General features: G+C 46.3%; 1 protein-coding gene across 4 annotated transcripts; it reads right to left on the reverse strand.

Annotated features, from left to right (window-relative positions):
- Positions 1–6,483: 6,483 nt before the first annotated feature.
- LOC125507767 lies at positions 6,484–11,240 on the reverse strand. Of its 4 annotated transcripts, none has more exons than XR_007282977.1 (11): positions 10,725–11,240; positions 9,896–10,166; positions 9,599–9,804; positions 9,311–9,517; positions 9,012–9,203; positions 8,727–8,918; positions 8,409–8,556; positions 8,190–8,264; positions 8,033–8,110; positions 7,007–7,943; positions 6,484–6,911 (listed from the first exon to the last, which is right to left on the reverse strand). XR_007282977.1 is itself a non-coding variant. In XM_048672257.1 (11 exons), exons 6-10 carry the CDS (start codon positions 8,761–8,763, stop codon positions 7,459–7,461), a joined length of 873 nt encoding a protein of 290 aa, XP_048528214.1. In that variant the 5' UTR covers positions 8,764–8,918; positions 9,012–9,203; positions 9,311–9,517; positions 9,599–9,804; positions 9,896–10,166; positions 10,725–11,240; the 3' UTR covers positions 6,485–6,911; positions 7,007–7,458. The 4 variants fall into 4 exon arrangements, 2 of the variants coding, with proteins under 2 accessions (XP_048528214.1, XP_048528215.1); XR_007282976.1 differs by having other exon boundaries at positions 6,485–6,911; positions 8,409–8,553; XM_048672257.1 differs by having other exon boundaries at positions 6,485–6,911; positions 8,409–8,606.
- Positions 11,241–11,443: the final 203 nt, after the last annotated feature.

Genomic DNA, 11,443 nt, shown 5'->3' on the forward strand with positions numbered 1-11,443 from the left:
TGTTCTACCTTTAGCTCCTTGTTGGGTTCGACACTCTTACTTATCGAAAGAGGCTACAATTGATCCCATATACTTGTGGGTTATCAGTGTCTGCAATTGTGAATTAGGAACTGCCTCAGAATGTGAAGCAACTCCGCAGCTTCCTTGGGCTTGCAAGCTATTATCGGAGGTTCATTGAGAATTTCTCTAAGATCACGAAGCCCCTTTCCAACCTCCTCCAGAAGCATGTGAAGTATGTCTGGACGCCTGAATGTGACATCGCTTTCAACACCCTCAAAGAGAAATTAGTCACAGCTCCAGTTCTAACTCCTCCTGATGAATCCAAACCATTCGAGGTTTTCTGTGATGCTTCCCTGCAAGGTCTCGGTGCTGTGTTAATGCAAGAGAAGAAAGTTGTGGCCTATACCTCTCGCCAGTTGAAGCCCAACGAAAAGAACTACCCCACTCATGATCTCGAGTTGGCGGCAGTTGTCCATGCTCTTTTAACATGGAGACATCTCTTATTGGGAAGGAAAGTGGACATCTTCACTAATCATAAGAGTCTCAAGTACATCTTCACTCGGGCCAACCTCAACCTCAGGCAGACTCGTTGGGTCGAAATGATTCAAGAGCATAATCCGAGTATTGAATATACTCCAAGCAAGGCCAATGTCATTGCCGACGCTTTGAGCAGGAAGGCTTACTGCAACAGCTTGATTCTCAAGCCCTTCCAACCGGATCTTTGTGAAGCTTTCCGCAAACTTAATCTCCAAGTTGTTCCTCAAGGATTCCTTGCCAACCTCCAAGTCTCTCCTACTTTGGAAGATCAGATTCGTGAGGCTCAACTTCTTGATGCCATGGTGAAGAAGGTGAAGATTGGGATTGCCAAGAGCCAACCCAAGTACAAGTGCTATCGCCTTGATAAAAAAGATACTTTTTTCTTCGAGGATCGCATTGTTGTTCCTAAGGGTGACCTTCGTAAAGTCATTATGAACGAGGCTCACAATTCACTCCAATCTATTCATCCTGGAAGTACAAAGATGTACCATGACCTCAAGCAGTCGTATTGGTGGACTCGAATGAAGCACGAGATTGCTCAGTTCATGAATGAATGTGATGTCTGTAGAAGAGTGAAAGCAGAACACCAACGGCCAGCTGATCTCCTCCAACCTCTTGCCATTCTAGAATGGAAGTTTGACCATATTGAGATGGACTTCGTGACTGGATTTCCCAAGTCCAAGCGTGGCAATGATGCTATCTTTGTTGTCATCGACAAGCTTACTAAAGTGGTTCATTTTCTTCCTATCAAAGAATCTATCACAGCAGCTCGGTTGACAGAGCTATATACCTCCAGGATTGTCTCTCTGCACGGCATTCCTCAGTTGATATCTTCAGATCGTGGAAGCATCTTCACTTCTAAGTTCTGGGATTCTTTTCAGAAGGCCATGGGCACCAACATTCGGTTCATCACAGCCTTTCATCCTCAAACTAGTGGACAAGTTGAGCGAGTAAATCAAATTCTTGAAGATATGCTCAGGGCTTGTGTCATTTATTTCAGTATGAAGTGGGAAGATTGTCTTCCATATGCCGAGTTCTCCTACAACAGCTTTCAAGCGAGTTCGGGCAAGGCCCCATTCGAGATTCTCTATGGCAGAAAGTGGCGTACTCCTCTTAATTGGTCAGAGACTGGTGAATGCTAACTTCTTGGCAATGACTTGATCACAGAGGCTGAAGAAATGTGCAAAGTCATTCGTGAAAATCTCAAAGCCGCGCAATCGCGCCAAAAGAGTTACTATGATAGAAAGCATTGTGACTTGGCTTTCGAGATCGGAGACCATGTCTACCTCCGCGTTTCTCCAATGAAAGGTACTCGTCGCTTCGGTATCAAAGGGAAGCTTGACCCTAGATACGTGGGTCCCTTCAAGATCATTGGCAAAAGAGGCGATCTCGCCTATCAACTTGAGCTTCCGTCCAACTTTGCAAACGTGCATGACGTGTTTCACGTGTCTCAGCTTCGCAAGTGTTTCAAGACTCCTGACCGCACCATCAACTTCGAAGAGATTGATCTCCAAGAAGACTTGTCTTATCATGAGCATCCCATTGCTATTCTTGAAGAAACTGAGCACAAGACTCGCAACAAGTCTATGAAATTCCTGAAAGTGAAGTGGTCACATCATTCCGACCGTGAAGCCACCTGGGAATGCGAGGACCACCTCCGTTCTGAATATCCGGAGTTTTTCCAGTCCTAGATCTCGGGACGAGATCCTTTTGTAGTGGTGAAGTGTTGTAACGCCCCGTATGTAACTTGCCATATTTGTATTCCAACTCTTGCCATTTTTGGCACTAAGTTATGATATTCCCTCGTGGTTGGGTTTTATCTTTGTTTGCATTTTGTCCATGTCATGCATCTCATATCATGTCATCATGTGCATCGCATTTGCATACGTGTTCGTCTCATGCATCCGAGCATTTTCCCCGTTGTCCGTTTTGCATTCCGGCACTCCTACGTCCTCCGGTGTCCCATTTTGCTTCTTTTCGTGTGCGGGTGTTAAACGTTCTCGGATTGGACCGAGACTTTCCAAGCAGTCTTGGTTCACCACCGGTAGACCGCCTGTCAAGTTTCGTGTCATTTGGAGTTCGTTTGATACTCTAACGGTTAACCGAGGAACCGTAAAGGCCTGGTGTGTGTTACAGCCCAACACCCCTCCAAAGTGTCCCAAAACCCATCCAAACCCCCTCCATCCTCTCGGTCGTTCGATCACGATCGCATGGCCGAAAACCGCACCTTATTTGGACTCTCCTAACTCCCAGAATCTATAAATAGATGCTCCCCTCTGAAATTCCCGCAGTCCAAACCCTAGATCCAATCCCTCCGCGCCGACGGACATGTCCGCCGCTGACGGACATGTCCATCACCTTCGCCCAGCCACTTAGGGGCTGACACGTGTCCCGCCGGTCGTCCCCGCCGCCCGCCGGCCGACCAGGGCCCGCGCGGGGCCCTCCCCGGCCCACGCTCGGTCGCCGCCGCCCCGCGCCTGCCTCCACCGGCGCCAGTCGCCGCCTCCGTCGCGCCGCCCCGCGCCTGCCTCCACCGGTGCCGCCTCCGCCGCCTGACCCCGGGCCGCCCGGCCTCGTCAACGCCGGCGCCTCCCCGAGCTCTCTCCGGCGCCACTCCGGCCCCTCCTTCCCCAACTCTGGCGAAGCCTCCGGTGAACATCGGGAACCGCGCCAGATCTGGATCGGGCAAACCCTAAGTCCGTTTTCTGCATATTTTTTTTAGCTATGTTCATCAGGCCATATCTCATCATCCGTAGCTCCGTTTTGCGCGTGTGATATATCGAATTGTTCGTCTGGATGTGCTCTTCATTTCAGTCCATTGCACCATGCTTGTTTGAGTCCATCTTGATGCCTAAAATGATGCTGCAAGAGTGCTATAAAATGTTAGTTTCTGTTTCTTATCAGTTATTGGGCATTTGTTATTTTTGTCATGATTATTGTGTGCCTCCTATGAACTTGAGCCCTACATGTGTTTTGGGGTATGCCATGCCATCTTTACAGGGGTGTATGCCATGTGTTTTTGTGATCAATGTGGTGACTAGCACATGCATGCAAAGTAGCTCTCGTGATGTTGCTGATTTCAGGGACTTAGAATTCTTCTAAGTCATTTCCCTGATGTTATTTTTATGCCATGTATTCATGTTGCTATAGAGTGATCCATGCCTCTTTTGAGCATGTTCAGTAAGGATGATTTTGAGATATTGTTATGTTCTATCCATCCATGTCTTTGTTTGCAATTATGGAGTACCCTAGCATGACTCAATCTTGCTCTACTTTTGCTATAAAATGTTCCTGGCAGATTGTTTACGTGTTAATCAATTTTGCCAAGGTTGTTGTAGTTGATCCATGCATGCTATGAGATTATTCTTGCCATGGTTAGCTACTTGATCATGTCTTCTTGCTGGGTGTATGCTTAGTTTGGCATGCAATGCCTTGTGGTGAGTGCATCGAGCTCGCAAACATGCCTACGTAACTCTCTTTTTGCCATGTCCAGTTTTCTGCTAAGTCTGAATCTGTTAACGAAACTTGCTATGTTTACATGGGTGCCATCATATTTTCTGATCCTTTTTGTCTTATGGTCAGTAAGGTACTTTTGTTATATGCTTTGAGTAGTTTCATGACATGCCTTGCTTTTCTATGTCTTGGTCCTGTAGCATGTTGTTATCTTGCTCTAAACATTGCTTCCTGATGTTAATTCCTGGCATGTTGTTATTTTCACTAAGTCTGTGAACCTGTTATCTTTTGCACTTTTGCCATGCTTGTTTGAGCCTGCTATTTTGTGATTTAGCTGTAGCTCAGTGTTCATCTCTTGTCAAGCATCTTGAGTAGCTCACTGCCGTGTACTTTGTTGCTATGTTAGAGTGCAGTAGCTTAGTTTCTTGTTGCATTTTAGATGGCATCGTGTTGTTAATCGCAGAATAGTGTCATTATTGTTTTTCTTGCCATTTGCAAACCATGCATCCGATTCCGGTGATCTTTATATCGATTTCGACCGAAATCAACTCATCTTTCCAGCGGCGCACTTGTTTTGCCAAGTTGAGGCCTGGTTCAATTTTTTCCTTCCGGAGCACGCATATGCATTGCATTTTACATCCCGCATATCATGCCATGTTTTGCATCATGTTGCTTGCGCATTGCACCGTGGTTGACTGTGTTTGCCTTTGCTTGTGTTCTTGCCTTGGGTAGAGCCGGGAGATGAGTAAGTGATCGAGGAACCCATTGAGTACACTTACGAGGATCAAGCTTACGTCAACTCGGAGAACTTTGCAGGCAAGATGACCATACCCTTAAAATCACTTCTATCTTTGCTTGCTAGTTGCTCGCTCTATTGCTATGCCTATGCTGCGATAACTACCACTTGCTATATCATGCCTCCCATATTGTCATGTCAAACCTCTAACCCACCTTGTCCTAGCAAACTGTTGTTTGGCTATGTTACCGCTTTGCTCAGCCCCTCTTATAGCGTTGCTAGTTGCAGGTGAAGATTGGAGTTTGTTCCTTGTTGGAACATGATTATTGTTGGGATATCATTATTATATCTTGTTTACTTTAATGCACCTATATACTTGGTAAAGGGTGGAAGGCTCGGCCTTATGCCTGGTGTTTTGTTCCACTCTTGCCGCCCTAGTTTCCGCCATACTGGTGTTATGTTCCTTGATTTTGCGTTCCTTACGCGGTTGGGTTATAATGGGAACCCCTTGACAGTTTGTCTTGAATAAAACTCCTCCAGCAAGGCCCAATGTTGGTTTTACCATTTGCCACCTAGCCTTTTTCCCTTGGGTTTCGCGGACTCAAGGGTCATCTTTATTTTAACCCCCCCCCCCCAGGCCAGTGCTTCTCTAAGTGTTGGTCCAACATGAGCGATGTCCGGCGCCCCCTGGGCAACCAGGGTCTATGCCAACCCGACGTCTGGCTCATCCGGTGTGCCCTGAGAACGAGATACGTGCGACTCCTATCAGGATTTGTCGGCACATCGGGTGGCTTTGTTGGTCTTGTTTTACCATTGTCGAAATGTCTTGTAACCGGGATTCCGAGTCTGATCGGGTCGTCCTGGGAGAAGGAATATCCTGCATTGACCGTGAGAGCTTGTGATGGGCTAAGTTGGGACACCCCTGCAGGGTTTTGAACTTTCGAAAGCCGTGCCCGCGGTTATGGGCAGATGGGATTTGTTAATGTCCGGTTGTAGAAAACTTGAAACTTAACTTAATTAAAATGAATCAACAGCGTGTGTAACCGTGATGGTCTCTTTTCGGCGGAGTCCGGGAAGAGAACACGGTCTCATGTTATGCTTGAACGTAAGTAGTTTTAGGATCACTTCTTGATCTTTGTAGCTTCTCGACCGTGCATTGCCTTCTCTTCTCGCTCTCATTTGCGTAAGTTAGCCACCATATATGCTCGTGCTTGCTGCAGCTCCACCTCACTACCTTTCCCTACCTATAAGCTTAAATAGTTTTGATCGCGAGGGTGTGAGATTGCTGAGTCCCCGTGACTCACAGATTACTTCCAAAACCAGATGCAGGTGTCGATGATGCCATTCCAGGGGATGCGATTGAACTCAAGTGGGAGTTCGACGAGGACTCAAGATGTTACTACATTTCTTTTCCAGACGATCAGTAGTGGAGCCTAGTTGGGGCGATCGGGGATCTTATGCATTTGGGGTTGCCTTTATTTTGTTTCCATAGTCGGACCTTGTTTGTATCTGAATGATGTAATGCTATATTTATGTATTGTGTGAAGTAGCGATTGTAAGCCAACTATGTACCTCTTTCTTATTCAGTACATGGGATGTGTAAAGATTACCCCTCTTGTGACATGCCTACAATGCGGTTATGCCTCTAAGTCGTGCTCCGACACGTGGGAGATATAGCCGCATCATGGGTGTTACAGAGGGAGCATGATTCTTTTTCCAATCTGAGCAGCACGAGTCTCTCCAGAAGCAATGGTGTCAACAACACCCTATGAAGCAAATGAATTAGGCTCATACTTGGTTCATGCTTATACAATACAAGCATGATGATAACCAACAAGACTATACATTAGGCTCATAATTGGTTCATGCTTAATTCTAGTTTTTCAGTAACCTACCAGTGTGTGACAAGTTGTCATAGTATGTTGATGAGGCTAGGGAGATTTTTGTTACCTGGTAGAGCTCAGCACGTATGAGATTTTGATTCTAAGGCTTCGAGTAGAAATCAAGCCTCATAGTCTCCATTTTGATCTACATGTCAAAAAGCCACTGTTGGAGAAGACGCCCCCAAACAATAGGATGTTAAAAATTCCTTCCCTGATCTGCAACTCCAAACAGTAATACTCCCTCGCACTGACATATTTTCTATACTCAGTGGCTTCATCCTCATCTTGTTCTTCGTTGTCATCTACAATATGGTTGCGACAACGAATTATGAATAATACTACTACTAAAGATTGGACGAATTAATGGATGATTCACCAATTATTATGACACATTTACCTGCTTCTCGTTCATCGTCCTAGTTGTCGCCTTCATCCTCATTGCCTGCCTGAGCGGGAGTTGGTCCCTCATATGGCAGCTAACGGTTCCATCTTGTCTCCCCAGCCGGGTTAAATAATGAGTACGCTAAAGGATCATAGCACCCATAGTAGGCTCTGATGTACAAAGGATGGTCCCCTTTTGCATGCACGATAACACTTCTATCAAAAGTGTGTTGCGGGTCACTACCTTCAACCCACATTGCAGCCACCTGAGAAGCTGTAGGGGCATTGTACCTCCGATGGTCCAATTTTATATTTGTGTTTAGTGTAATCTTATACTCCGCTAGGTCTGGAACTGAACCAAGGCTCTAAAATGTCTCAACATACGGGTTGATCTATAATATACGAAGAATCTTCCGTATGAGATTGATATCAAGATCTGGAGAGCACTTGACCCTATGTTCCAAGGCTTCATCTGTACATTTCATCTGTATCATAAATGTACAGCTGCAAATGCTTGGGTCCGTGATCACCTGGTACAAGATGGTCTAAACGGTGGTACAACTGACCATGAGCATGGAATGTATATACACCGGTTCTTGCCACGGTGTTGACCCAATTGTCAAGGGTAACTCCAAGGCTTGTGAAGGAGAAGTGGGAGTTGAAATATCGAATGTGCTTTCTAAAGTACTTTGCATCCATGTCTACCTGACTTGTAAACAATCGTCGTTGGTCTTGAGGAACCTCTGGGATAAATATCTTGACCTTACCCTTTCTACAACAGAAGGCTGGGCCATCATACTCGAACCTCATTGCTCCACAGTGTACACAATCCTTTACTGGCTTCAAAACATGATGCTTGCTTGGTAGATTTTTGTAGACATAGTCATAGGGATCATGAGCATCTAAAGCATGCGAACCATCATCTGTCACTCTGTATGATTCAAACTCATTACCTGGTAAGACATGAGCAGGAGTTAATTTTGCGCTGGCAACAAATGGTGCCTGCAGTAGTAATGAAATTCAAGTTCGTATTATAATGAACCTTGTACACTGAATAGCCTGCATTCCTCATCATCATCATCGGACAGGGTGTCGCCAGTTCGGACGGTATGCAGACATTCTATTCATAGAATTAGATATAGCCAAAAAAATTAAAGTGGCTACTATTATGCAGAGTGCAATAAGTAAAGAGAACACACCCATCATTTCAGCAACCGGTCCCATTGGCTCGAAGATACCGTGGGCGTCGTAGTCATCTTCATCATCCCTACCTCCTGGAACATGTATCAAAGAATGAGAAACGCAGCAGAAAAAGTGTTTAATGCATCAGTGCGTCGACATTGTTCGTATAAGTTGGCGAATGAACTGAAGGACCAAGCAGAAGAGCAGCAACATATGCCCCTCATGCATCTCAATACCTGTATGGCTATTTATGTGAGATGGCTGCAATCCAGTGGCAGGAGTATGTGGTGATGGGTATGAGGATCCACTTCGCACATCAGTATGGTTCCGCTTCCGCTTTCCCCTTTTGTAAGCACGATTCTTCTCCAACAAAGCATCTTTCTGCTGCATGGTCATTTCTAAGTATCTTATCTTTTTACGGTTGCGTTCCTTCTCTTTGGAAGCATATGGTACCATTCAACGCATGGTAGAGTGTAAATGTCAATGGAAGGAGGTACATCACACTGACACACAATAGAATGTATACAGATTGCTTAGTTTTAGTTGCAATATACCTATTGACTCCATGTTGTGCCCAGAGATAAAACTCATGGGCACAATGGGTTCAGTCGTCCTCGCTGGTCATACGTAAGTCAGATTGCTGTGTAACCAATCAGCAGAACCGCCTTCGTCCAAATTTGGCCTGCATAATGGTGTGTCTACCACGCGGGTGAGTTGGGACTGCGCTGGTCCACTTTGACCAATACCTACACCAAATGTAGAAACAAGTGGGGTGTCATGTAGTCTAGAATGTTGATTGATTATAAAAAAGAAATTTAAGCAGTTGTATGGTAGATCACCTTCATTAACATCGACATCAAGCAAACCAGCTCTCTTTTGTTTGTGCGAGATCCGAAGCTTCCTTAGGTGTTCTTCTTTCCTCTGTCCGGATAAGCTGGCGTACCACCCCTTGCCAGTTCGTATGTTGCAGTCTCCTACTATTTCTGGCAATTGGTGCTGAGTAATGGCATCGTTATCCGGCAAAGAGGTTTCTACCGACACAGAATAGGTGATCAACCCATAAAACAGATTAGTCAGAACATCATTTGGTTCCTCGGTTGCAAGTAATGTAACATGTATGTGCTCTCACCAGCCGCACCTTGTGGGGATGATGACTGAGGCAACGCAACCGTTCTTGCAGCTTTTTTGTCTCTTTGCGCCATCCGTTGTTTGTTTAGGTATTCTGCTCGCCGCTCGTCGGAAAGTCTAGCATACCAACTTTGGCCACGTCGTTGTTTTTGTATCACAACATCTTGCTCGTCTGGAAGAGATGACCTCATGGAGGGTGGCGGCGTCGAGGTTGCACCTGTACATCAGAAGAGTAGACCAACCCATAATTCACAATGAAGATGGTCCATAAATATGTCATATTTGGAGTTGGCCTTACCAACTGAAAAAGAGGAATTATGAGTCACATCGACATTATCTTTGCATGAAGCATGTTTTCTTTTTAGTTGCGCAATCCGTTTCTTATTTAAGTATTCTGCCCTCTATTCATTGGTTAGGCCGGCATACCAACTGTGGCCACTTCTTTTTTTTGGGCACCATTTACTTCATCGAGAAGATGAGTCGCAGAGCTTGTAGATGTACACCCTGCAAGTGAGACACGATAGGAAATGAATTTATAAACAAAGAATAGTAATTGCTCCAGTAATACAACTGTATATGAAGTGGATGAATGTACCATCTGTGGGTGTGTTGGTTATGTCGCTGAAAGCAGTACATTGCACAGCCCCTATTGAAGAAGCATGCGTGTGTGCCACCGGCTCATGGGTAACACTATCCCCAGCTGATGGAATATTATGTTGGTGGTTTACATGACGCCTATGTGGGGATGCTGACTCTTTCTCATCAGTTATTTGGGCATTTCCAACTGTAGGTGAGTTTGTTAGGTCCGTAAATGGAGTGCGATGCCCTGACGGGAATGGAGGTGCATATTGATTATGCTTGCCCATCTGCGTTTCATAACCACAAATGTTAATTAAAGAAAATAGAAGAATGAGCATAATCTCAGAGCATGAGCAGTTTGGTAAATTGGCAAGAGTCATTAGAAACCAAAGTACTGCATCTGATGTACTTCAGACGAATATCACAGAGTCATATCATCAAAACATTTGACAGTACCATGTAGGACCAATTTTTAATGGACCAGCATAGTTAGCAGTTAGCAGTACTGGCACGTAGGAGGGAAAATGCTCATTGGACCAGCATAATTAGCACTTAGCAGTACTGGCACTTAGCAATACAGTAATTTTGAATGCTCCTGATAACAAAAGGAATTTAAGTTGAACAATGAAAGCTCCTCTGCAGCTACATAAACCAACTGATAGAGTACAAAAAGAGATGGAGAATGGTTTAGGAGGCCGGTAATAGGCAGCTGAATGTTAAAATAGAGAGCAGTGTCGGATGATCATGATGCTCACTGTAGGTAAGGTTGATTGGAGCCTATTTTGAAGCAAATTGTTGGGTCCTAAATTGAAACTTTTTTGAGGCAACAAACCTTCAGATACTACCTTCAGAGGTGTAGACGAACTCCAAAAATGGACTCCAAAAACGGCACCTCGGGGCAGCAGGGCCGCGCTCCCTTGCGAAAGGTGCGGACGGCGGCGAGAGGCCCGAGGTGCGGGAGTGCCCTAGTGTTGGCGCATACGGCGGCGCGGATGGTCGGGGCGGCAGGCCGGGATGTGCGTACGGCGGCGAGGTCCGAGGAGCGGCAGGTCGGGCCGTGCGGACGGCGGCGAGGTCGGAGGAGCGGCAGGGCCTCCCTCTGCTATTTCTGCGCACGGCGGCGGCGACGGGTGGTCGTGGCGGCAGGCCGTACGGCGGAGAGGATGGTCGGGGCAGAGCAGGGACCGTGCGGGATTGGCGGCGTCGTTGCTGTGGGCGGCGGCGAGGACGGCTGTGGAAGCAGGGCCGTGCTCTTCCGGACACCGGCGACGACAGAGGGGCGGCCAAGACGTGTTGGTACGGAACAGATCGCTGACGGCGGCGCATGCGTGGATGGTGGCGGGGAGCGAGCAGTATTGCAAAATAGGCCGCGTTATTTATTTCCTTTTTTGTTTTAGGGAGTTATTGCTTTCCATGTAGAACTCGTTCGGTGGAGCTGGGGAGCGTGCGCGCGCGAGGGAGAGCGGCGTCGCTAATTGCGCGTGCTAAGTGCAATTAGCACTAAAGATGTGAGTAGGGGGCGTAGGATCTGCTGTATGAATGGATGGGATTAATTTGGATCTCC

The sequence above is a fragment of the Triticum urartu genome, chromosome 5 (genome assembly GCF_003073215.2).
Source record: "Triticum urartu cultivar G1812 chromosome 5, Tu2.1, whole genome shotgun sequence".
NCBI classification, from domain to species: Eukaryota; Viridiplantae; Streptophyta; class Magnoliopsida; order Poales; family Poaceae; genus Triticum; species Triticum urartu.